This window comes from Diabrotica virgifera, chromosome 8 (genome assembly GCF_917563875.1).
Source record: "Diabrotica virgifera virgifera chromosome 8, PGI_DIABVI_V3a".
Classification (NCBI taxonomy): domain Eukaryota; kingdom Metazoa; phylum Arthropoda; class Insecta; order Coleoptera; family Chrysomelidae; genus Diabrotica; species Diabrotica virgifera.
In genome coordinates, this window is record NC_065450.1 from 130,490,086 (window position 1) to 130,517,392 (window position 27,307).

The window sequence follows — 27,307 nt, forward strand, 5'->3', positions numbered from 1 at the left end:
AACTTTTTTAAAGTGTTTAAGAATGGCTTTATTTCTGTTTTTATAAAAAGTTTCTAGCATCAAATTTAAGCAAGTTACGCTCAAAATAAAGTTGGTCCCTTTTGTTTTGGCAAAAAAAAAATCGGGAAAACTACCCCCTAATTAGCAACTTAAATGAAATTAATCATTACCGCTCGACAAATTATTTTACTTATGTTGTGTTTATATGATCTGTAAGTTTCATCGATTCAAAGTGCTTATTTTTGAAAAAATTTGGTTTTAAAGTAAAATTTTTAAATTTTGATTTTGTAAAATATGTTTTTTTTTTAAAATAACTGAAAAATTGTTCGAGATACCAAAAATCTCTAAAAACCAAAAAAAAGTCAGCATTGCTTTTCTGAATATCCTGTATTTTTTGTTTTTCTGTAAGACAAAAATTGATTAATATTTGGTGTTTCTAAATTTGCATACATTCGTGATCAGTGACTCGTTCAACCCCTTTTAACTACAGCCCTTTCAAAAATAAGGACTTTGAACCGATGAAACCTACAGATCATATAAACAATACATACACGAGTCAAAAAACTTGTGAAGTTGTAACTATTAAGTTCATTTGAGATACTAATTAGGAGGTGATTTTCCCGATTTTTTTAGCAAAAAAAAGGACTAGCTTTATTTTGAGCGTAACTTGTTTACTTTTGACGCTAGAAATTTTGTTTATAAAACAAAAATGAAGCTTTAAGTAAGTTGTAATGAGTTTTCCCCGAAATGTGCTTCATTTTTCGTTATTTCACGTTAAAGTATTCCATTTGGAATTTGACGAATATGAACCTATTTTTCATTAGATATAACTCTGCTTCTACTAGGTATAGAGACGTGGTATATATACTATTTTTTTAAATTTTTTACAGGTTATATTTTTGCTGAGAATGTTTTTTTTCGACAAAATACTTACTTTTTGAGTTATTTGCGCAAAACCGTCTAAAAGCGTGGTTATTTTGTTGAAAAAATGAACATATTCACTGGCAAATAACTCGAAAAGTATTGACTTAATGAAAAAACTCTATAGAACAAAAGTTACTTAAAATTAGTCAGTTTATCCATTTCCGGACTTAGGTACTTTGGACGTATATTTTTTCACCTCCAAGAGGGGGTTAAAACCACCCCCAGGACAAAAGCACAGATCGGCACAATATCACTTTTTTTCTTTGACTTGTTAGCTATGTGTGTGCCAAATTTCATGTCAATCCAAGCGGTTCTTTAAAATGTAGAGGTTTTGCAATATTTTACCGTTAAAGAACGTACTAATATAATCAAATAAGAATCTCAATCTTGCTTCTCTTTAACTTAAGAGGATCGGTGCGTATTTTCGACTGCAATGCTATTCAAATGGAGATTCATTTTTTTCGAGTCCTGAGATAACTAATAAGTATTTTTCAAAAATTTAAACGCAGAATAAAAGATTACGTTATTAGCGAGGGCCGAAAGTCCCTGAGAACTTCTATAATGTTTATTTTAATAAGTTACAGGGGTGAAAAACTAAGAGAAAATGTAGTGTGATTTTTAATTTCAAATATCTCATTCGAAAGAAACTTCTTATATATTCTAAGGGACTTTCAGCCCTCGATAATAATTTAGTCTTTCATTTTGTGTTTAAATTTTTTAAAAATATTTATTGGTTTTTTCAGGATTCAAAAAAAATGGACACCTGTCCGTGGAAATCGAACATTCGCTATCTTTGTCATACAACGCACTCATTCGAATATAATGTTATGACAAGACTCAAGACAGTGACAAGTAGAGATGTGTCAGACCCGCTATTTTGATATAGCAGTTCATTCTGCTACTGCTTTTTAACGCTTTTACGATGAAAATTTTTTGCTCAATTAGAAATCCAATGAAATCAATTAATTTGTGGTCATCTGATTGAATACAACCAATAAAACCAACATTATACTGAAAACAGATCCCATGGGCTGTTTTCACTCAATCATGTAGCTATGGATACCTACATTTCGTTTCATTTCGATTTTGACATTTCAAATATTCGATATTTTCACCATTTGGTTGTAATACTGATGAGAATATTAATGAAATTATCGAATCAAATATACCAAAGAATACTGTTTACAGTAAAAAATTTGTATGGAAAGCGTTTATGGACTTTTGCAATGACAGAAAATATGAATTAGATGGAAATCGGACGGTGGAAAAATTGGCGTCGATTTTAAAGGATTGGGCTGATTTAAAATATTATAATATAATCACTCCAACAGATCGACCGCGGTCAGTTGGTTGGCCAAAAGTGGTGTTCAAGAGCAAGAGCTTATAAAAATTACGGGGCATAACAATCCCAACTCAATAAAACCGTACTTGAACATTGACGAAGAACATCATAATAAAATTATTAACAGCATGCGTAGTGGAAATACATCTTCATCAGTTATAGAAACTAGCATGTCTGGATCTTCATTAAATTTTTCTAATTGTTCCTCTGTTAATTGCACATTTAAATAAATTGTTTCTGCTCTGTATTTTTTTTCATAACCAGCAAAAAATTTTCTATCCGAATAACCCTCGAACATTGATAAATGCTCAAAAATTTTTTAACAACTTTCTCAAGCTTGTTGCTTACAGGCAACAGACCTCCGCCTACGGCGTCGGTCTGTTTCCAAGCAACAAGCTTTCGAAATCTGTTATAAAATTTTTTCGAACAATTATCAATGTCCTTGGGTTATTACTACTGATAATAAAATCAATCAAAGAGTTGTTTATTAAATAGTATTGATAGTGTATTTGAAAAATAATAATTGATTTAAGGCGTACAATTAATAAAAATTTATTTATTGTTTATATATTATTTATGGAAAATCCAGGTATTTCAAGTCATTAAAGTTCGAATAAAAGTATTATTTTATAAGAGTTTGTTCCGATAACCGTAAATAGGTACGAGTTTAGCTATAAAGTAAAGTGCCCATGGTGGCATACAATGTAGTAAATGCTAATGCTTTAAGTACGTACTACATTTTTGAAGATTTCACTGCACTTAAAAAGCATTTGCTTTTCTCCGTAGTATTTGCTACTATTTACCAGCCTACATAGAAGAATGTACTACGCTTTTGAAGTATGTGCTTGTTTAGTAGTATTTTGCTTCAGTTTAAGGGAAGTTGGTGGGTGGACGTCTTCGGCGTAGGTATTGTTTTGTTACAATATGACAGCACTTATGAATGTGTGTCATAGAAAAATTTACAAACTAAGAAGGAGATTCTTAATTTTTGGGTCATTCTTTTATCAAATAAAATTTAATAATTGTGAAGAAGATTAACAAATAACAATTGTTCATTTTTATCCTCGCGTAACTCTTTTGTCGCTTCGGATCTGAGTCACTAATTTTTACTCATGTACAATTCTAATAATTTGGTACGTAAAAATGTGAAATCACAAATCACAAGCACATGGAAAACTAATTCCATCACGATTGGTGTAATGCAGAACGGCTGGCGCTACGCTTTTTAGTAGATACTTCTGATCAGTAGTAGGTACTTCTGTTGTGTAGTAAGTTCTTCTCAACAAACGCACCTACTTTAATGTAAGAGAAAATGCTACAAAGTAGTGACTATTTGCTGAAGCAATAGCATCTACTACGTTTTATTCATTCCGCCCATTTTCTTGAGTGAATTATTAAATGTTGGCTTCATATTTTAATAAAGATGATTTTAAGATTTTATAATTAAAGGCTTCGCTTTTTAGGGAGAGTTTTAACGCTTTTTTACTCGAAGAAAAATAGTAAAATGATATTTTCGGCTCCTTTTCCTAAGTGACTTCTCTATTGAGGTTGGCGGTCAATATGGCAAATTTCTCTCTATTCTGGGCTTGATGAATTAAGTCATTTCCTGTTTTGTGGGTCCAATCTCTGATGTTTCGGAGCCAACATTTTTTATTTCTTCTTTAACACCTTTTACCTTCGATCTTGCCATCTAATATTACCTGGAACTGCTCAAATTCCCTATGGCGCATTATGTGTCCTAGATATGACGTCTATTTAATTTTGATAGTATTGACCAGATGAGGACGTGTGTTTATTATTCTCAGTAATTTTTCATTCGTGGTTCTGCTGGCCCAGCTTATTCTTAACATTCGGCGGTTCATCCACATTTCGAATAAATTCAATTTGTTAACGTCATACTGTTTTAATGTTCAGGTCTCGCAACCATATAGTAATAGAGACCACACATTCACACATAACACTTTAGTGTTCTCAATCTTATTGTGACTGATAGCTTGGGGTTACAGAGCATTTTACCCATGTTCATGAAACCAGACCTTGCTATTTCAATGCGTCTTATGATTTCTTTTCAGTGGTCTAGTTGAGTATTTAGCTCTCTGCCCATGTATATGAAACTTTGGGAACTCTGAAGAATGACTTTAACAGCCTGTGACTTTCTTCTGATAATATGTTCATCCATATCTTAAGTTGGTCTTCTGTTTCCGATAATAAACTGTTTTTCTTTTTCGACTATTTGTATAGTATATAAATAATGGTAACCACTGAATACATAATTAGTGAAAAAATAATCCCATCATTTATACAAGTAAAGGTTATCCAAGAACATTAAAAAACTGAACGAAACCGAAATAGCCATCTCTAGCTTTTTAATGACAATGTCACTGTCAACCTAATGTTTACATCTGCAGTTTCCATACCAGTGAGAATTTTACTACACGTAATTTGCCGTGTAAAGACAGAAAAAGTAGGGATAGCCGTAAAATATTTTTGAATTATGTACCCATAGCCTTAAAGTGGCTAGAGCAAATACTAAAATAATTATCATCAGATTCCAAAAAATAACTCGTTCTCAGGAAGCCATGGAAGTGAAACGTAGAGCTTTGCTTGTGTCGGCTGAGAATTGTCATGAACGAAATTTTAACAAAATCTGTTGTTAGAGTAGTTCATTTCAAGCAAATTTCATTGACGGCAATTTTGAGCTGACAGAAGTTAAGTAATATGTTTTTCTTCCACATATTACTGAGGACAATTTTTTTTTGCATCTTGTGATAAGAATCAGTCTGCATTCTAAATTTCTAAACTACAAAAACATCAATTATTTAGTTTTTTGGAAGTGAGACCTTAAACAAATTCGTCTTATCGCCTAACCTACTTTGTACAGAACTGCACATATAGCCAGTTTCACCGGTTGAAGAGCGGCGATCAACTCATTGATTATTGACCACTCGCCAGCAGAGAATTTTATCGCAGAATCAATGTCCCAAATGACAGTTGATCCTAAACCCATTTTCAGTGTGTCATTAATTTTGGCGTCATATAGGATTTTAAGAATGTTGCAAATCATTAAATCTGACATAATATTTATATTTATATTTATATAAACATCAATATTTATACAAATATGTGCTATAATATTAATATTTATAATATTTTAATGTAAAAATAAATAAATATAAAATCAAATTTCAATATACAATGTCCGAATATACCAATGACATAAAATATTTCTTCTTCTTCTTCTTCCTTTATTGGGTTATATCCCTCGGAATAATTCGCCCAGCTTACACCAGGGAAATACTCTTGTCTTGCTCTGGGCAATCGAATATTTCCAAATATATATGTTAAAGCCTCAATTTTTTTAAATATATATTAGCAGGAACATCTTCTTATAGGGCCAGAAAGTACCTACAGGAAAGGCAATGTTATAACATAAGGGTTAAGACTTTTATCTTATCATTTGGAGGTCTAATATCTTTTTATATCTTTATCTTCTTAATTTTTTTAATTCAAATTTGGGAATTGATTAATTTATAAATTAAGTTTGGCTAAGTTAAGGAATTTAAGGATCAGGTTAATCCTACGTGGATTAAGGTTGGACATAAGTAGGCAAATTTCAATGGGAGTAGGGATATTTGTTTTGGCTAATTCTTTATATAGGTCAAAATTGGGTGACATATTTATAGGACACTCAAAAATCAGATGATTTAAGGACCCAACTCGGCCACAGTCACAATATGGGTCGTCTTTTACTCCTATCCTGAATAGGTGAACTGGAGTAGCACAATGACCTGTCCTCATTCTAATAATGGTGGTTATATGTCTTCTGTCTTGGTATGCAAAATTGTGGTACCAGGGGAGTTTATCTATCTGACCTACAATTTTAGAGTAAAATGAATTATTTCGATTTTTCCCCTGCCATTCTTGCTTCCACCGATTCCAGATGGAATGCTTGATGTCTGGTAGAAAGTTGGAATACTAAAGAGTGATACCAGCAGCTACATTTAAGGTTCTACCTATATTAGCTAGTTTATCAGCCACCATGTTCCCTTTAATATTCGAGTGTCCTGGAATCCATGCCAGACTAATATTAACGTTATTTTCTTTCGCTTCAATGATGCCTCTCTTGGTCATGAACGATGAATGTTCTGTTTCCATAGAATAGGTTGATCTGCCTATTTTCTGTAAGGCACTTTTAGAGTCCGAGCAGATGATTGCTTGTTTAATCCCATTTTTCAAAATAATTTGGAGGGCATGATTAATTGCGATAATCTCAGCCGTACATATTTGGGTATACTTAGGTAGTTTACTGGTATAAGAATAGTTGATCTCTCGGCTAAAGACACCAAAGCCTGCTGATCCTTCATCATCAACCGAGCCGTCCGTGAAGAATTTGGTGTGACTAGGTTTATTTAGAATTATTTTTTGGAGCTGAACTGAGGCAAGTTCATCTGAACGATTAGATTGGATATTTATGATTGGAATTGTTGATAATTGATGGTCTAGTTCAAAGTTATGGCATGGGTATAAGTCACTTAAATATAAGTTGGGATAAGTACTTTTAAATTTGTTTTTTAAAAGCACTAGAAATGGAATATTTCTGTTTTTCCAATTATTTTGGTTCCTTTGAATTGCCAAGTCTAACAAGTCGAGAGCGGAAATAATTGGGTTGCCAATTAACATTAAATTTTTTAATATAAATTTAGAGCTAAGCCATTCCCATCTAGATTTAAGCGAGATCTGACCACTTTCACTTAAGAGAGCATGAATTGGGGTAGATTTCATGCATCCAGTTATAATTCGGATACTTTTGTATTTTAGTTTCTCCAATCTTTTAATTAAGGAAGTTGGACAATCGAAAATTACCTGGCAGCCATAGTCCAGATGGCTCTGAATCAGACCATTGTGTACAATTTGTAAGGTTTTTGGATCACTTCCCCAATAAGTCCCACAAAGAGCTCTCATCACATTCAGGCCACGATTTACTTTTAGTTCTATTGAGTTTACATATGAATTCCACTTTAAGTTTTTTTGAATATTTACCCCCAGGTATTTGACTGAATCCACCCAACCAATATTCTGGTTACAAAATATTACGTTAGGGGGAGAGATTTTCGTGTTTCCTTTTGTAAATAATATTGCAGAAGATTTGTTCTTAGATAGATTTAAATTGTGGTCTAGCAACCATGATTCCATCTGAATCAATAATTTATGTACATTAATTACCAATTCATTAATATCACTCCCTCTAATCAGAAGAACCAAATCGTCTGCATACTGAATTAGTTTGCATGAAGAGGGGATCAAATTATACAGGGAAAGACAATATAGGTTGAAGAGGATAGGGCTTAATGGCGAACCTTGGGGTAGTCCCAGACTTGATTTTCTTGGGCCATGGGTTTGTGCCAGTTTGTCTTTGACAAATAGCTCTCTATCATTTAGAAGGCAGAAAATTAAATTAGCGAGTTGGGTTGGAATGTTATACTTTAATAATTTGGAATACAGGAGTGATATATTGACATTATCATAAGCAGAAGAGATATCTAGAAAGATGCCAATAGTGTATTGGTTTTGAGCGAAGCCTATTTGAACTGTTGAGGTGAGGTATGTAAGGCATTCCGTACAACCTCTACCCCTTCTAAATCCTAGTTGTAGTGGATTAAAAATCTTATTATGCTCCACAGTCCACTCTATTCTATTCTTTATAAGAGTTTCGAGCATTTTGCCTACACATGAAGAAAGAGCTATTGGTCTAAAGTTTAACGGATTATTACAATCTTTATCTTTTTTGATTATAGGTAAAATTACTGATTGTTTCCACTGAACAGGAACTATACCCGTTCTAAGACTTTCATTGAAAAGTTGAATTAATAACAAAGATCCAACAACGGGAAGATTTTTTAACATTGAGTAGGAAATCTGATCCAAACCAGGAGCCGAGTCAGATTTAATTGAGAGGGAGTTCTGATACTCGTCGAGAGCAAATGGCGGTTCTAGGGCTTGAGGAGATCTAACCAATACTTTATTGACAGCAGAAAGGGGGGTTAAGCAACATAGAATTTCGTGGGGTATAGGAGTAGAGGGCAATTGTGTATATATTGAAGGTTTCGAAGCCGATACCTTATTAATTTTCTCCCACACAACTTTTAGAGGAGTGTTTCTATTTAATTTACTGCAAAATAGCCTGAAACTATTTTTACGTTTTGATTTTAGGAATTTTCTTGATTTGGCTATATTCTTTTTAGCCTCGATATAGTTTTCCATTGAGGGGATATTTTTAAATTTTTTTAAGGCAGACACTCTCGCAGAGACGACTTCAGCACATGAGTCATCCCACCATGGAATGTGGTATTTGGAATTATTAGGAGGGTGAAGCCAAGGTATTGTTTCATCAGCTACCGATGATATGGAGTTAGTAAAAAATTCGTAATCTTCCCTGGGAGAAGCTGAGAAAATGCTGTTTAAATTGTTATGATAAATAGACCAATCAGCTTTCTTTAGATTTCTTCTTTTACATGAATGCGGGGGAGATTGAGCACATACACCTATCTTACATATTATGGGGAAGTGGTCACTAGTTCCAGTATCTGAAATAGTGGACCACTTGCCCACACTGGCTGCCACATCGACTGATGCCATTGTTAGATCTACTACCGACTTACTGCCTCCTGGGGCCACCAGTCTAGTTGGGGACCCATCATTGAGAAATACTAGCTCAAGTTCCTCCAAAGAATCAAAAATAATCCTACCATTGTGACTGTCTCTAGAACTACCCCATGCCTTATGATTACAATTTAGATCACTCATGATTAAAAATGGCTTATTAAGTGATTTAAAAAGGGAAAACCAGTTGGATTTGGAGATAGAGTTGTCTTGTGGACAGTATATATTAAGAATATTCAAATTAAAGTTAGGGAGAAATGTGAGTTGGAATTGGACATCATGATTGAAGCCTGGATTGGCAATTTGAATTTCCCTATAATCAATATTGTTTTTGATAAGATAAATAATCCGGCATAGTCATCCTCTCGATCTTTTCTGATTATTTGATACCCTCTACATCTTATAACATGTTGGTTTGAGAGCCAAGATTCGCTAATAAGGATTATATCTGGGTTAAGGTTTTTTATAAGGATTTTTAGATTGTCAGAATTAGTGTTATATGAACGTATATTCCACTGAATAATAGTTATCGGAGTGTCAGGATTCATTATATAGAGTATGTTTGCTAGACCAAGGAGTCAAAAGATCTCGAATCCTCAGGCTCGAGATCCTCTATTCCCCTCCGACCCTGGTTTACATTTGTATTGAAAGGTGATACACTTTTGTTTATGCTAGTCTTTAGATCTGCCATATTGTAAGGAATGGAGTATGATTTTGAGTTTATTAAGTCCCCAATGAAGGTCATGACGAGCTCCCTGTGAGATTGGTTCAGCATAGACATGGCCTGATTGAAATCCAAATGAAGTTGGGATAAAGATTGTGAGTTAGTGATTTGAGAATCAGAGTGAGCAGGATTGAATTTTAAAGTCGAGGGCTCATTTATTCTTCTGTCTGATGGATTAATAAGTAGTCTTTGGTGGGAGATTTTATCATAACCTGTATTTTCTTGTATTGAAGGTCTTCTTCATTTTGGTGGAGATTGAGTGACTTGACTAAAAGGTTTTGAATATTGAGCTGAGGCTGCAGACCTCCTCTCCTGTGGTAAGATGCCATTAAAATTATTCTGATCGCTATGTAAGGGGGGGAAATCGTTTATGTTTAAAGATAAAATATTATGGATCCTAGGAACCTGCTGACTTGCCTCATAGAAAGATAGATTAGAAAAATACATTAGATCCTTAATATCTTTTTGTCTCACTCTCTCTCTACAATTACGACTACTTGATTCATGGTCAGAAGATTTGCAGAAAATGCAATATTTTGTACACGTATTAGATGAAGAATCCTCATGAGAAGTTCCGCATCTAGCACATTTCTTTTTTCCTCTACATTGGTTCGTAGAATGGCCATAAAGTAAGCAATTCCCACATTGAAGAACAGGGCTGATGAATGGTGTGACCCTCATTAGTAGTTGATATATGGAAATTTCTTTAGGAATAGTTTTTCCTGAAAAAGTTATGCTAATAGTTCCCGTGGAGACAAATTCAACCTTTGAATCCACTTGTACTCTTCGGTTCATTCGCTTAACACTTAATATCTTACATAAAGCCAAGTTGGTTGCTGATGCCTCCTTTATTTCTTCCTCTGTGAATCTTTTATTAACTCCCCTTACTATACCCCTACAAGAAATCTGATGAAATGGAATGAACACGTCATACCCTAGGGCTTCCCAATCTTTCCTCACAACGAAATCGTTGGCTGCTTTTCTAGTGGCAAATAATACCCCTATCCTGTTTTTACCTTTTCTACTGATTTTCGTGATGTCTTTAATTTTTAAAACGGAAATAGATTTAGCTATACTTAACACGTGGTAATCTCCAATATTTTTATCCTGACCCTGGACAAATACTTCATAAGGACCTATGTCGGTCTCCGAATATAGTATTTGTTTTTTTCCTTTAAGACTTTTCTGAATAATTGGAGGTTGAGATTGACATTCATGTTGGTTGATTTTATTAGGAGGGTCAGGTGGTGGAGGAGGATCGGGAGGAACTTCTTCCTCCATCTTATGCGGCAGATTGACGAATTTAAAATCTATGCCAGTCGATGCAAATTAGAAATTAACAGGAAAATATAGATAGTTTTGGCCCTTACCCTTTGGATGAGTTTCAAAAGTCGTCCGTTCACCTCGAACGATAATCACAGATTTGTCTATTTTAAGTTTTCTTCCAAAAAATCAAATGTCAAACACAACAAAATTCACAACAGATATTCACTGCGAAAAGAAGCCGAAGTTGTTCATCCCAGCGGACCTCGACTTCTTATCAACGATAGATAAAAAATTAACAAGAACTAACAACTGTTTTCAAATTAAATTAGGTTTGATGAGGTTTTTTTAGCAAAAATTAAAAACTGTCAACTCTGACGTTTTTTTCGTTCCGACATAAAATATTTATATTTACGTCGCTGAAAAATACGCACACTGAAAAATACTAACCGAGAAATTACAATTATTAGAGAGATATCGCAAATGCATTTTTATCGCACGCTAATAGCGGAATACGCTATTTTGACATGTACGCAAGCGCAGAATGAATGTTACGCTAATACCGGATAGCGTGTCCCGCTATTTAGGTTGAAATAAGGGACGGTAATAACGTTAACGCTAATTTGACATTTGGGATGAAACATAAAAATAATGTATAGAATACAAATTTTATAAACTAAATACTGTGAATCATCTTATGTTGGGAAACACGTGCATTTTTATTTTGTCTACAATAGACTACTTTTTGTGGTTAGGATATTATTTATTCAGATATTTTATATTATTTTTATACTAACTATTTATATTTATTGTTGGTTAAATCATTAAAATTAAAATGCATGTCAACCAGCTCAATATCCAAATTCATTTTTCAATAAAAAACAATTACAGTATTCCTCAAAATTAATTTCTAGGTTACATTGTAATACCAAACGTCGGTTGTCATAATAACGTTAAGCCCCGCCCCAGAACATTTGCGATAACTCTCTTGTTGCCTGTGCTGAAATAGAACGTTATACGTTATTTACGTCTTGACACGATATTATCGTTTGCATTTGCGATATCTCTCTATTGTCATTTTACCACATAGATATATAATACTCTAGATTGCGCCTTACGATCTTAAAATGGGTGACGGTTGCGACAGAGATAAATGAGCGTATTTGGTCGGTAGTCTCTTTCTAATTCAAGGGGAGTATCGACGACGTCACTATCCTACTCTGTCGTCGAGTATTTTAGATGGTTTGACAGTTCGAGCGGATGGCGACGAGAACTGGTCGTTTGTCTTCGGACGTGGATAATCCTGGTTCGAATCCCATACCAATCTTTACTTTTTTTATTTTTTATTTAATCAATATTGCGTTTATTAGATATTATTACATCTCTAAAGTAAATCTATGCAAAGAAATATATAACAAATAAGAAAAACTGTGTAGGTACCTATAGATTTTAAAAAATATAAAAGCCAATGTTATTTTTTTAATAAGTTAATTGTAGAATAGTATAAAGTAATTGTTAAAAATATTCTTAAAAAAATTACCAATAATTAATACAGTCAAACCCGCTTATTGGAATAGCCTTTGTGCCAGGTAAAAGCATTCCTATAACCGGGATATTCTAATAACCGATCATTGGTTGCTCCTATAAATGTTTCGGGACCTCAAATTTCTATTCCTTAAACCGGGATATTCCTTTAAGAGGTATTCTAATAAGCGGGTTCGACTGTATCAACGTAATGTACCATCGATTTATTAATTGAATCGGTCATTTCAAAAACAACATGAGTCACATATTCCTAATTTTACAGAAGAGCAAAGAAAACTAATTATGTAATCGAAAGATGGATGAAATGGATGACATCAAAATTCAGAGTTATATTGTAGTTTTGTTCCTAATGTTTTTACTGGACTGGTGTCGTTTTTGCACACAACGTTTATCTTAAAGGAGTCTATTCTTCTCAAAAAGTTAGTCTCTGAAAATTGTGGACTGTTTTTGAAATGACCGATTCAATTATAAGTAATTAGACATTATTTTTATTTATGAAACTATTGTTACAATTTTTTAAAAAAGTAGAAGCAAAACAAAAATTCACATCATTCGAATAAGGACGAATTTATATTAATAACGAATGACTTTTATTTTACTATGCAGTTCACAAATTATGTATTCCAATATTAACTTACTATACATACATTTATTATCTGCTAGATTTACTTAGGTCCATTTTTCAGATGTAAAAATATCTAATAAACGCAATATTGATTAAATAAAAATAAAAAAAGTAAAGTTGGTATTGGATTCGAACCAGGATTATCCACGTCCGAAGACCAAAGACCATTTCCCGTCACCACCCGCTCCAACTGTCAACACATATTACTTTACTCGATAAAGTGGGATATTCACGTCGTCGATATTCCCCTTAAATTAAAAAGAGACTACCGACCAAATAGGCTCATTTATCTCTGTCGCAACCGTCACCCATTTTAAGATCGCAGGGCGCAATCTAGAGTATTATATATCTATGTTTTACCATATCATCACAGCATACTAAACGAAACCAGCAAGGACACTCCCGATGCCACCTTTGAAGTTGAAAAGTACAGAGTCGCCATTTTTAGCGTAGTACATCTCAGTGGTGATGTGATGTGTTCGTTCGTCAGTGTTGCCGATGTCACTATATGTTAAAATTTTTGATGTTGGTAGTTTCTAAGGGTAATAAAAATACATTAAGAAAAAGTTATTTTATTTAACTTGTTAATTCAAAAATACTTGTAACAAAATTATTTGTAATATATTATACTATAATAAAACTACATCTGGAACGCTTTCAAATAATATTTCCTCATCCCCGCATCTTGTGAAAATGAAGACTTTATGTGATTAAAATAATTTAACATTTTTTGTCTATTTGAAAGGAGTAACATTCTTTTACTCCTTCACTTTTGCTAACACTAATTTAATATTTGCTCACACATTGCATTTAAACGTCGACAGACAACGATATTTAAGAAAACGTGATTTTTTTTATTCCTGTATTGGTGCAGTATCAGTTATTGCACTAACTGTATTACCCGTAAGAGATTATTTTTGAATATTTTCTGAAATTTCTGCAAAAGATTAACAATACAATCGCCATTCATCGTCAATATTTTGTGTTTTGTCCCAATTATTGACATAATTCTCACAGGCATACGTATAAAATTATGTTAAAAAATATTTATTATCAGAATGTCATAAAAGTTAAGTAAATCTGATAATTATGTACAAATCGGCAACACTGTCGATTTTCTACACTGTCTGGTACTACGCACAAAATGGCCGACGATCTGCGCAGTAATAGTGCGCGAACTTTTCCCGCCTTCTAGTGTGTCACTGCTGTTGCGTTTATTATACTGTGATATCATATTGTGAAAATACTGTCACGATTGATTATTTTTGTGTCAAATTATCTTTATTCGCATTAATGACTGGTTATCTATTTAGAGTATTGCAATCGCCAACTATACATCTATAATTTTAAGTCGTTTTAATATGCAAATACTCGTCAAGGAATACATAATTTTATAAGTTCAATGTATAATAATCACATAAGTATGTTTTTTCTGTCACTTCCAACTGTAATGTGTGTAAAGAGAATTCGATAATCTGTGACGCACTCAAAAAAGTATTTGGGATGATCTGTATCCACCCTTTATCAATGCAAACTTTTAAGCTGTAGAGACGTTCCAGCATACTGAGCAAACTGTTCCACCTGGTGCGGCAGTCAAGAATCATACTTCCTTGCCTTTTCCTTCCGCGACATATTTTTGCAAACATGTCGTCTTTAATAAGTGATTTTTGGAACGTTTTAACAACTTTTCGTATTTTCATGACCAGATCGCTGTAAAGGGGAAACAATTCAACAGGGCTCGCCGATGTTGGTTCGACTCTTACTGCCAATTCTTCATTACCTCTGTCTTCAGGCTTTGAATAAAGAGGCTAATGAAGACGTGAAATAACTTATTTCGAATTTGACACGTTTGCGGATCCGCGCTACTGGATCCAGCATGTAAAAAAACGTTGAATCTAGCTGGATTGCTGGATCAAGCAGTTGCAATCTCTAGTTGTATTATCTCTGATTATAAGCTTATATCTGTTTTTTATGTTTTAGAAGTACAACCAACGCAAGAACTTGTAGGAGGAACTGGACACGTGTTGGTATCAATTAAACATCAATTTCTAGGCAAACACGATGTAACATTCCTACCAGACCTGGTGAAACACGTAGGAAGCTTAGCATTTGATAGCTATAAAAACATTTTGTATGTAAGCGATTTGGAAACAAAATGTATAGTTGCGCTTAACATGAACGTCGGAGTTAGCAAAACTCTTGAGATCGACGGTCTTGGCAGAGTTACTTCAATGGATTTTGGTGAGAATTTATTATGCCATTTTTCTATATACAGGGTGATCAATTTATGTGACAAAGTCCAATATATCTGTTATTATACAATATATGAAAAAAAGTTGTTAATAAAAGTTATAGGCACCTTCAATGTACACATTTTAAAATTAGTGAGAAATATACAGGGTCCTCCATAACAGGGTACCAAACCAAAGTTATGTTTTTTTAAATAGAATACCCTATATTTTATTCAAAATTTGGTTTCTCTATATTTTTCTGATTAAAAAGATATAACACTTGTCTAAGGTTACACCGAGCGTTTGAAAGTTATGAGCACTTTTATTAAAAAATCATACTGATTTGATCGCCCTGTATGTTTCTAACGGTGTAATATAACCTAATGCTTTTACTGCTTTTGACTGTCAATATTGAAGTAGTTTTGCAAAAATATACAGTTTTTTTATAACTACACAAATTGTATACAGGGTAAATCAAAATGTAAATACAAGATTTTCTTCATATTTTTAAATGGAACACCCTGTATTTTATATTACCATCGAAAAGTTCTATCAGTATACTTGCATATCTTTTAAATATTCCCTATACCTAAAGTTATTAGGTTTCGAGATATTTTAGTTTAATTGTTGATAACAATATTTATTACTTAGTCATTAATAACAATACTTTAATTTATCAAGAAAACTAAATTAAATAGAAATATCTTCAACGTACTTCTTATATTTCTTATAAAAGCTGTTCAAAGTGACCTCCCATAACGTCTACACAGCCTGAAGACGAGTTTCGAAAGACCTACTCGCGTTTGTAAGCATTTTTGTTATGTGACACTTTGAAAGGCGTTTTTAATCCTTATTTTTATATCGTCAACTGTTGTTGGAGGTATCCTATACACTACGTCTTTAATACCCTGCAGCCCCTGCTCACTACAACGCACTTGTCAACGGTGAACTCGATGAATTATTTCCTGAAAGATGGATAGGAAGAGATGGGCCAGTTCATTGGCCACCTAGATCACCAGAATTGAACAAAGTTGACTTTTTTTCTGGTGTTATATTAAAGACGTAGTGTATAGGACATCTCCAACAACAGCTGACGATGTGAAAATAAGGATTAAAGACGCCTTTCAAAGTGTCACATAACATATGCTTACAAACGTCAGTAGGTCTTTCGAAACTCGTCTCCAGGCTGTGTAGACGTTATGGGAGGTCACTTTGAACAACTTTTATAAGAAATATAAGAAGTACGTTGAATATTTTTTTATTTAATTTAGTTTTCTTGATAAATTAAAGTATTGTTAATAATGACTAAGTAATACATGTTGTTATCAACAATAAAACTAAAATATCTCGAAAACTAATAACTTTAGGTATAGGGAATATTTAAAAGATATGTAAGTATATTGATAGAGCTTTTCGGTGATAATATAAAATACAGGGTGTTCCATTTAAAAAAATGAAGAAAATCTTTAATTTACATTTTGACTTACCCTGTATACAATTTGTGTCATTATAAAAAAAATGTACATTGTTGCAAAACTACTTTAATATTGACAGTCAAAAGTAGTCACAACACTAGTTTATATTACACCGTTAGAAACATACAGGGCGATCAAATCAGTATGATTTTTTAATAAAAGTGCTCATAACTTTCAAACGCTCGGTATAACCCTAGACAAGTGGCATATCTTTTTAATCAGAAAAATGTAGAGAAATCAGATTTTGAATAAAAAAACATGGTGTTCTATTTAAAAAAACATAACTTTGGTTTGGCACCGTGTTATGGATGACCCTGTATATTTCTGACTAATTTTAAAATGTGTACATTAAAGGTGTCTATAACTTTTATTAACAACTTTTTTTCATATATTGTATAATAACAGATATATTGGACTTTGTCACAGAAGTTGATCACCCTGTATACATGAATCACCCAACATTTTCGCTCTTATAAAGTATTTTCAGAAACTACTGTTATAGATCATTTAACAAAGAAATATTATAACGTTGACAGCTATTTTTTGCTTTAAAGAGATACTTTTTTTTAATAAATCTTCTTTCTCATAATCCTTAGTGCCCTTCAAGCGGTCCTATCTATTCCTTCCATGCACTTCTATTGGTGGCCAGGTTCTTCATGTCTCTTATAGTCATGTGTCTCTTTTCACCTATATCATGAATGTGGTCCATGTCTTCCTCGGTCTCAGTTACTGGAACTAATGATAGAAATTAAAGAATCCAGGCAGGAAACAGAACCTACTAGAAGTGCAATAAATTCCTCGAAGATATACTTTACTCAGAATACTAAACTGAAAATTTACAAAGCAGCAATTAGACCAGTAATCACATGTGGTGTTAAGTAATGTGTCTGACACAGAAAGAGGAAGAAAGATTGAGGATCCTAGAAAGGAAAATAATTCGGAGGATAGCAGGACCACTAAACTTAGGTAATAATGAATTTATTTATATATATATCGGTTTTAAAACGTTCTCCTACGTCTTCCGATGCCTAGTCGCCATTCACTTCGGTCCATCCAAAGGTCTTCATCCAATTCTCTTTCTCTCATTTCTCGATTTATGCCTTCTCTCCAACTAAGGCGGGGTCTTCCTCTTTTTCGTCTACCATGAGGGGTCCACGTTAGGATTTGTTTCGGGAGTCGTTCTTCGGACATTCTTTGTACGTGTCCATACCATCTAAGCTGTTTGGTACTAATGTCATCTACTATTGTGTGTTTCACATTCATTATTTCCCTAATTCTGTTGTTGGTTACCCTTTCTAATCTTGATTTTCCTGCTGAGCGCCTCCAGAAATCCATTTCTGTTGCTTCAAGTTTTCTCTTGTATCTTTGTTTTATTTGCCATACTTCACTGCTGTAAGTGATTATACTCTTAACAATTGTATTGTATATTCTATGTTTGTTGTTATTTGATATTGACTGGTCCCACAGGATGCTATTGAGAAGGGTAATTGCTTTTCTTCCCTGGTTGTTTCTTTCTTCTATCGTCCGGTCTACGCTTCCTTCTTGTGTGATGGTCATACCCAGGTATTTATATGCGTCGCAATGTTTAATAATTTCGCCATTCCCCAGTGTAAGGTCCTGCTGTGTCCCACCGATACACATATATTCGGTCTTCTTTATGTTTATTTCCAAACCACCTCTTTTGTACTCCTCTATTAATTTCCTTGTCATATATTCTATATCATCGTAGTCTTGCGCTAGTACAAGTTGGTCGTCTGCAAATGACAAAGTGTATATTGTATTGTTGCTGATCGGTAATCCCATGTTTTTGCATTTGCGTTTCCAAAGTTTTAGAGTTTGTTCGAGGTAGATCTTAAATAATGTCGGTGAAAGGCAGCACCCTTGTTTTAGGCCTTTGCTAATTTGGAATCCTCTCGATAGCCTGCTTCCAACTTTCACCCTTGATGCAGTTTTGGTATACAATTGTTTCGTCGCTGTTATTAAATTTGCGCTTATATTGGTTTTCTCTAATGCTTCCCATAGTTTGTTTTGTGGGATGCTATCATACGCTTTTCTTAAGTCCACATATAACAGATGCACCTCCTGGTTGACGGCCAGTTTCTTCTCAATAATCTGTGTAATACAAAACAGATGGTCAACCGTTGATCTCCCTGCCCTGAATCCTGCCTGTTCTTCAGCTTCTATATGTTTATATTCGTTTTCGATTTTATTTTTAATCAGTTTTCCGTATATTCGGCTGATCGAGTTCGTTACAGCGATGCCTCTGTAGTTGTCACATTGATCCCGTCTGCCTTTTTTATGTATGGTGGATATCCATGATGTCTTCCATTCTTCTGGGATTTCCGCTCCGTTGATGCATCTTTGAAAGAGTTTAGCCAGGTTTTCATATAATTTTGTTGTGCCATATTTTATTAGTTCAGCTGGTATGTTCCCTGGTCCTGGTGCTTTGTTATTTTTTAAAAACTTACATACTTCTTCTACTTCTTTTGTTGTTACCCGTAATGGTGAGGCTAAGATATTTACATTGCTGGTATCACTGTTATTTAAAAATTCCGCTCTGTCCTCATTTAGGAGTTTTTCAAAATATTCGTCCCATTGATCCGGTGTGATTGCTGATATTATATCTCTTTTCTTTTCCTGTCGCAGCGATTTTAATACTTTCCAACTTTCTGTACTTCTCCGTCCTCCTAAATGTATGTTAATCATGTTACACTTTTGCTCCCAAGCCTCATTCTTCTTTTGGCATATCATTTTTCGCACTTTAGCTTGGACCCTCTTGTATTCTACCTTATCGGCGTCGGTCCTTGTGTTCAGAAATTTTTTATACTTCTCTCTTTTATTTTTAATATCTTGTTCTATTTCTTCGTCCCATGAATTTATAAAACTCATAAACCACGAAGTAAGAGCACTTCTCAAAGGAGAAGACATCATCAGATTTATCAAGGCACAGAGACTCAGATGGATGGGACATATAGAAAGGAGGAATCCAGAAGCCGTTATCAAGAAAATTTCCAAATGGAGACCGGTATCATCAGGCCCGACCAGATGATACATAGCAGGGGGGGCAAAATCCCCGGGGCCCGGGGCCCAAGGGGGCCCGGGCCCGGCCGTTAGCAAATTTAAAAAAATTCCTTTTATTAAAATATTTTACAACAGATTGAATTTGCTTGCGGTTTTAATTATGAAATTATTATAAGGAATATTATTATTATAAGGACAGGGATTCGATAACGGCAGTAATATGAGTGGCAAGTATAAGGGTGTTCAGGCTCATATTTTAAAATCAAACCCTCTGGCTGTGTACTCACCATGTGGATGCCACAGTTTGAACTTATGTGGAGTATGCGCTGCTGAGAGTTGTACTGAAGCACAGACTTTCTTTGGTGTTGTTCAGAATCTGTACAATTTATTCAGTTGCAGCCCGAAAAGATGGGAGCTTCTGAAAGAGATAGTAGGATCTTCACTGCACTCATTGTCTGATACGAGGTGGAGTGCTAGAGTAGAATGTGTGAAACCAATAGCGGCACACATAGGCAAAATCATTGAGGCAGTTTCATCATTGTTGAATCTTAACGTAACTGTTGAAACGAGAGCCACAATCAATGGGGTTTTAGAATATCTTAACACCTTCAAGTGCATCCTCATGGCGTCAATTTGGGTGAAAGTGTTGGTACCCATCAACTACAGAAGTCAACTACTTCAAACTATGGACGCTACTTTGGATGTTGAGAGTAGTAATATAGAGAGCCTAATTGATGATTTAAGTGCCTTAAGAAATAACTGGGACAAGATATTGTCTGAATGCAAACATGTTGCAAATGCTTATGGTATCGAACCGGAACTCTCCACTTCCCGTGCGAGAAAGAGGAAGATTTTTCACGATGAAACAGCTACAGAAGATGTAATGTTCAATTTATCCCCGGAAGAACGCTTTAAAACAGAAGTTTTTTACACAATAATTGATGTTTTGGTGGCCAACCTGAAAACGAGGTTCACAGCACTGAGAGAAATCGAAATGAAATTTTCATTTTTATGGAAGTATAACGAAATGGACGAGAATACGATCTCAGAAAGTTGTGTAAGATTCGCTGAAGAGTACAATTCAGATGTAAGCAGGGATCTAGTTGATAAAATGATTTACTTGAAAACTGTTAGTAAATCAAACATCTCAGATACGTCGCTGAAACCAGCAAAACTTTTGAACAAGCTCGTGTCCCTTAATGTGACAAATCTTTTCCCCAATGTGTGCATTGCTCTTCGCATATTCTGTTGCCTACCAGTATCCGTTGCTCAGGCCGAGACATGATTTAGTGTTTTGAGCCGAATTAAGAATTGTTTCAGATCTACTATGGGTCAACAACGATTATCTGATTTGGGACTGTTAAGCATAGAGTCGAAACTTGCAAAAACTCTTGATTTCGACAACGTGATCCAAAACTTTGCGGATATGAAAGCAAGAAAAGTTATGTTGTAACTAACAGTTCTATTGTAAATAATTAAAAACAAAGTTTAATTGTTAAAACTGTTTTAATTTTCTTCCTTCCTGTGTCAATAGCATGAGTGTTCACTATTACATATCCCGTTTATGAGTTATCAGATTTTTGGGAATTTTCGTTCAACTGGGTTTGGGGGGGGGGGGCGGCCTGGCTCTGGGCGGCCCTGGGTATCATGCAGATCACGAGAAAACCCAAAACTAGATGGGAGAACCAGATAGTAGAGGACCTTAAGAAGATGGGAGTCAGAGAATGGGTAACCAGAAGCAAAAACAGGAAAGAATGGAGGAAAATTGTAGAACATGCCAAGTTACACAACCAATTGTAAAACCAGAATATTAATGCGAATTGATTCACCGTGACAAACGAATCGGAAGAGCCCAAAGAGGGCGGCAATCACTCCGCTAGGAGTGTAGATGCCATGATGATGATGATGATGATGATGATGAAAGTATTTTCAGAAACTACTGTTATAGATCATTTATTAAAAAAATGTTAGGTATAACGTTTTTTTTTTTTTTGGCATGGGCTGTCGCCACTCAGCCAGTCACAACAAGTATATTTCAAAATCTACATACATTTCAAAAATATAAAACAAAACAAAAATAAGAAAGACAAGGAAACGTTACCGTAAAGGTGGTTGTTAATATTACAATTATTATATTCAGGAGTTAAGGTAGGAATAAGACAGGGTCACTTGCTTCTTCTCGTCTAGGGACCCTTCAAGACATTTCGTTTAGACATAACTAGACTAGGTCGCGGATAGGAGGTAAATACATATGGGATAAAACAAAGGTAAATAATCATTTGTGGATAATGCTTAAAGGTTGATTTTACTTTTACAAATAAATTCCATTAAACAATCATATATTGTTTTCCTATTTAGAGAAAGTAGGTAACATAAATTATAAGGTGGAAATATATTATATTTTAATAAATTTTCAATTAGTTTATTAGTTTGTTGAGTATACTTTGAGCACTCAAAAAATATATGATTTAAGTCTCCCTCTTTTTGACAGTCTAAACATAGATTTGAAGATAAAATGTTAATTTTCGCCAAATGAAAAGGATAACAGGCGTGCCCAAATTTTATTCTAATAATGGAAGTAATATATCTGCGGGGAACGGAATAATTTTTAAACCAGTACTCAGTAGGCACTTTAGGTTGAATCATCGCGTATTGAGAGGAACTATGTTTGCTAGATTCGTTCCATGTACGTCTCCATTGTTGGTTAACTTCATTTTTAACAATTGCACATATATCTGGATTAGAAGGTTTATGTCCGGTTAACGATCCATGTGTGATGGCTTTTTTTGCTAATAAATCAACATGTTCATTACAGGTGATACCTATGTGTGCTTTAACCCATATGAAATGCACTTCTCTTCGTTTTTTATAGATTTCATAAAGTATTTTTTAATTTGGAAGATATAGTTGTTTAAATTATGACTTGGAAATATTATTGTCTGAATAGCTGTCAGTACGGAAAGTGAGTCAGAAACAATTACTGTAGACTTATTTTCTGTATTCATAAAATATAATAAAGCTTCATAAATTGCAATTGCTTCAGCGCTGAATATTGAGAAAGCATTATTTATTTTATACATTTTTTCTGTATTGTTTGATGGGACATAAAAGGCACATCCAGTGCCAAACGTTGACTTCGACGCATCTGTGTAGATAATTATAGACTCCGAAAAAATGTCCAAGATACTTCTTAAGATGTTATGACTGATAGCTGCATTTTCATGATAACTTGGCTTAATTACTTTTACCAAATATAATAATGAAGGAAAATCTTCAAAGTCTAAGATTTCGTCTGGATTTGAAGTAACATCAAAGTTTGACATACTGCGAAAAGCTTCACAAAGTGGAGGTGAATTCTTGTGTTTCCAATATTTATTCGTCAGATCAGCTTCATTCAATTTGCTTATTTTTAAATGAAGAGAAGGATCTTTATGTTGTAATTTCATAATAAATTTTTTACTTAGATATTCTCTTCTATATTTCAGTGGCATCTCTAAAGCTTCGACATGTAATGTATTAATTGAAGTTGATTTCATAGCACCTAAACAAATCCTCAGAACTGTATTTTGTGTTACGTCGATTCTGCTTAGGGCCCGATCAGATGCAGAGCCATAGAGTACACAACCATAATCTATGATTGATCGTATATAAGCTTTGTAGAAAAGTAATGATGTTTCAACATCTGCTCCCCACCACGTTTTTGAAATTGCTTTTAAAAAATTTATTCCTTGATTACATTTGTTTAGCATAAACTCAATATGTGATTTCCATGTTAGTTTTCGGTCAAGTATCATCCCCAAATATTTGATAGAAGTTTGGAAACTATACTCATGATTGCTTAATTGTAATTTATCAATATTTGGTAAGTTGTGTCGTGTGAAAATGCAAACACTAGATTTGTTTGTGGAAATTTCAAATCCATTTTGTTGGAACCAATTGTTTGACAAGTTGTGCATTTTATCTAATGTTTGCATACAATTATCATATTTTTTTTGAAAACGAGTATACAAGAAAATCGTCAGCATATTGTATAATCTTCAAAGTGCAGTTTTCAATTTGGCTATTATGTAGATCAGCAGTGTACAAATTAAACAACAAAGGGCTCAATACTGATCCTTGGGGCAGCCCCAAGTTATTGTATCGTGGACCTATCAGACTACTGTTATGTGCTCTGAGATATATCTTTCTACATGAGTAAAAATTATATATTGTTCCTGCTAGTTGGGCTGGTATTTGGAAATTTTTGACTAATTTTTCAACTAACATATCTAGACAGACTCTATTATATGCACCCTCTATGTCCATACATATTGCAGGTAAATAATTGTTGTCTGTAAATGTGTTTTGTATATCTACCACTAATGTTGAAAGGGCGTCTAAAGTACTTCTTCCTTTTCTGTACCCAAATTGAAGGTTGGGAAGTAATTTCTTTTTTTCTAACCACCATTCCAATCTCTGTTTTATCATTCGTTCGACTGTTTTAAGAAGGCATGACATAAGAGATATAGGTCTATATGATTGTGCCACGTTGAGATTTTTACCTGGTTTCAGTATTGGTATTATAATGACATCTTGATGTTGAGGAACTAAACTCCCATTTTTGACCATCTCATTAAATATTTCCAACAGCAAGAGTTTAGCTATTTTTGGAAGGTGTTGTATCATGGGATATTTAATATTATCCAAACCTGGACTTGTGTTATTCCGATTTTTAAGAGCATATTCTAATTCTGTAATGTTGAACGGTTCTAGCAAAAAATGGTTTTGTTCATTTGAAGCATAGCTGTAGCTTTTTAGTAATTGGACTGATGGAGGAGCAACTTGATCAAAAATTTCGTCGACTAATGTATCGTTAAGACATGTTCGATTAGTAATTGGTTTTCTATTGATTTTTCTAGCTTGATTCCATAATGCTGAGGAAGGAGTGTTTTTGTTTAAGTTTGAGACAAAGTTTTTCCAACTTTCTTTAGCTATTTGCTTTAATTTTTTTTTACTTTTAGCCATGTTCTCTTGGCATTTTAAGTAATTTTCAAAGTTACGGTTTTGCTTATAATTTGAAAGTGCTTCTTTTCTTTCCTTGATAATGTTATCACAATTTGTATTCCACCACGGCGGAGAATTTCTGATTTTGTTTTTATAAGCTTTATATTGTGGAATTGATAGTTCAGCTGCATAATTTATACAATCAATTAAAAAATTATATTTGTCCGACGTATTTTCCATTTGGTAATAGTTATTGAAAAATTGCTCTGCTGAAATTTCGTACATGGACCAATTAGCCTTTCTTGTATTCCATTTACTTTTAGGAATAATTTCTTCAGGTAAATGAATGTCGGGAATTTCCATATAGATCATAAAATGATTCGATCCCAAGGTGTCTGTATGTATAGACCAATTAATTTTATTGACTAGATCAGCTGTAACGAAAGTAACATCAATAACTGATTTATTTTGATCTGGTTTAGTTAAAATGGTAGGTTCTCCATTATTAATTACTGTAAAATTTAAGTCATCTGCAGTTTTAATAAGTTGTATTCCAGTTGCATCATTATAATTAGATCCCCAAATCGTATTATGCGCATTGAAATCTCCACCTATAACTACTGAACCAGTGACCTGTGAAAATATATTTGCCCAATCACATACTGTACTTTTACATTTAGGAGGTTTGTATATAGATAATATATTGAGTTCAATATTTTTAAATTTTGTTTTGATGCCACAAACTTCAATATCAGAATTAAAGTTATAATTTAGTTTTAGTTCACTGAAGGTTACTGTGTTACGGATAAGAATCGCAACGCCACCAAACCGGTCTTCCTTCCTATCTCTTCTTATTAGGTTATAACCATTAAAACTGTAATGAGAATCTTTTTTAAACCATATTTCGCTAATTAGTAAAATATCAATTTGTTTATTGTTTACGTATTACATTAAACTGTTTTTGTTTGACATAATAGATCTAGCATTCCATTGACCAATTTTTAAAATATCTTGTACAGCCATTAGAAGCTATTATTGTTTACAGTATTTAAAACCTGTTCTAATTCATTAATTATAGTCTTATCGTCTAACGTTTTTATATCTTCAATTGAACGAATATGTTCCAAGAGGTTCATTATAAAATTTGTTATAGTTTTTGTCAACTGATTTTTATTTTCAACTTTGTTATAATTGGGTTTATGTGGATTAGCCGGTAAAGGCTGGGCAGGTCCAAATGTAAAGGGAAAGATAGGTTTATGAATAGGAGATTGTATGATAGGAGAGTTTGGTTTCCTTTTCTTTCCTACAGATGCATGTGAATTATTGTTCAATTGAGAAGATATTAGAGGGCGCGCTTTATTGGTCTGTGGGCCTAGCTGAGTGGATACAGAATTTTTATTAATTTTTGGAAGCGAAGGAAATTCTTGTTCATTATTTTCAAGCAAAGAAAAGTAATTTTGACTCATAACACTAGAAAATGATTGTTCACACAAATGTTTTGCCTCTAAAAAAGTAGTCTTTTGTTCGATCATTATACTTTTAATCTTTTTTTGTTTTTCATAAAAGGGACACTTTTTTGATATTGTGACATGCTCATTACTTTTACAATGTATACAATACATAGCTTTATCGCAAGTATGATCAGTAGTCTTAGTTTGCCCACATTGAATACAACATTCCTGGGAACTTTTACATTGCTTTGACACATGACCAAATTTCAAACATCGATAGCATTGAACGACCCTACCAATAAATTGTTCTACCGGAAAATAAACTCTATTAAAACCTATATAGTTGGGTAGAATATTACCCTCAAAGGTGACAACTATAGTTTTTTTATCTACGTATTCAATTGTTTCCTCTTTTTGGATTCTACGCTTTGTTCTATAAATATTTAAAACTTTGGAAGTAGATTCAATGTTTTCCATGAGATAATTAATGTTAAATTGGGTGTCTACATCCCTTATAAGCCCTTTAACTTCCAACAAGTGATTTGGAATGTAAGCTCTTAAATTTTGAGCCTCTAATAATTTATTTTTGACAAGATTATTAGCTTCTAAACGTGATGACAGAAAAACTTTTATACGATTACGTGTAATTTATCTCTTTAATATGTGTAAGTTTCAGGGTCTTAAATAGTAGGTGACCTATCGCCATAGGGTGCAATCTAGAAAGACCAGTTTCATTTCCAATTTTTTCAATATAAACCCAAATATTATCTAAATTGTACTTATCTGAGATCAAGTTGAAATATTTAATATCCTTTTGTTTTTCTATCGGCAAAGTAGCACTAGGTTCAAACCTATTATTTTCCATTAAACTATCTTCACTATTCACTATGTCTTTCGTCTGAGAGGATGTCCCTAATGAACTTTGTTCCCCCATAATGGGGGAACCAATTTAATTTGTTTATTTAAAAATTCACTGGACTATAAAATTATATCTTTATCGAGTATTAAATTTTTAACGAGTTTTTAATAATTCAACAAAAATTGATGAATCCGGTTCTCTTTG

General features: G+C 33.6%; 1 protein-coding gene across 1 annotated transcript in view; it reads left to right on the forward strand.

The window, feature by feature from the left end:
• Window positions 1-27,307, forward strand: part of LOC126890264 (putative vitellogenin receptor) — a 244,250-nt gene that overhangs the window by 74,751 nt on the left and 142,192 nt on the right. The window contains exon 7 of the mRNA XM_050659122.1: window positions 15,064-15,324. Coding sequence (XP_050515079.1) covers window positions 15,064-15,324 — 261 coding nt within the window. The remainder of the gene's footprint in view (window positions 1-15,063; window positions 15,325-27,307) is intronic.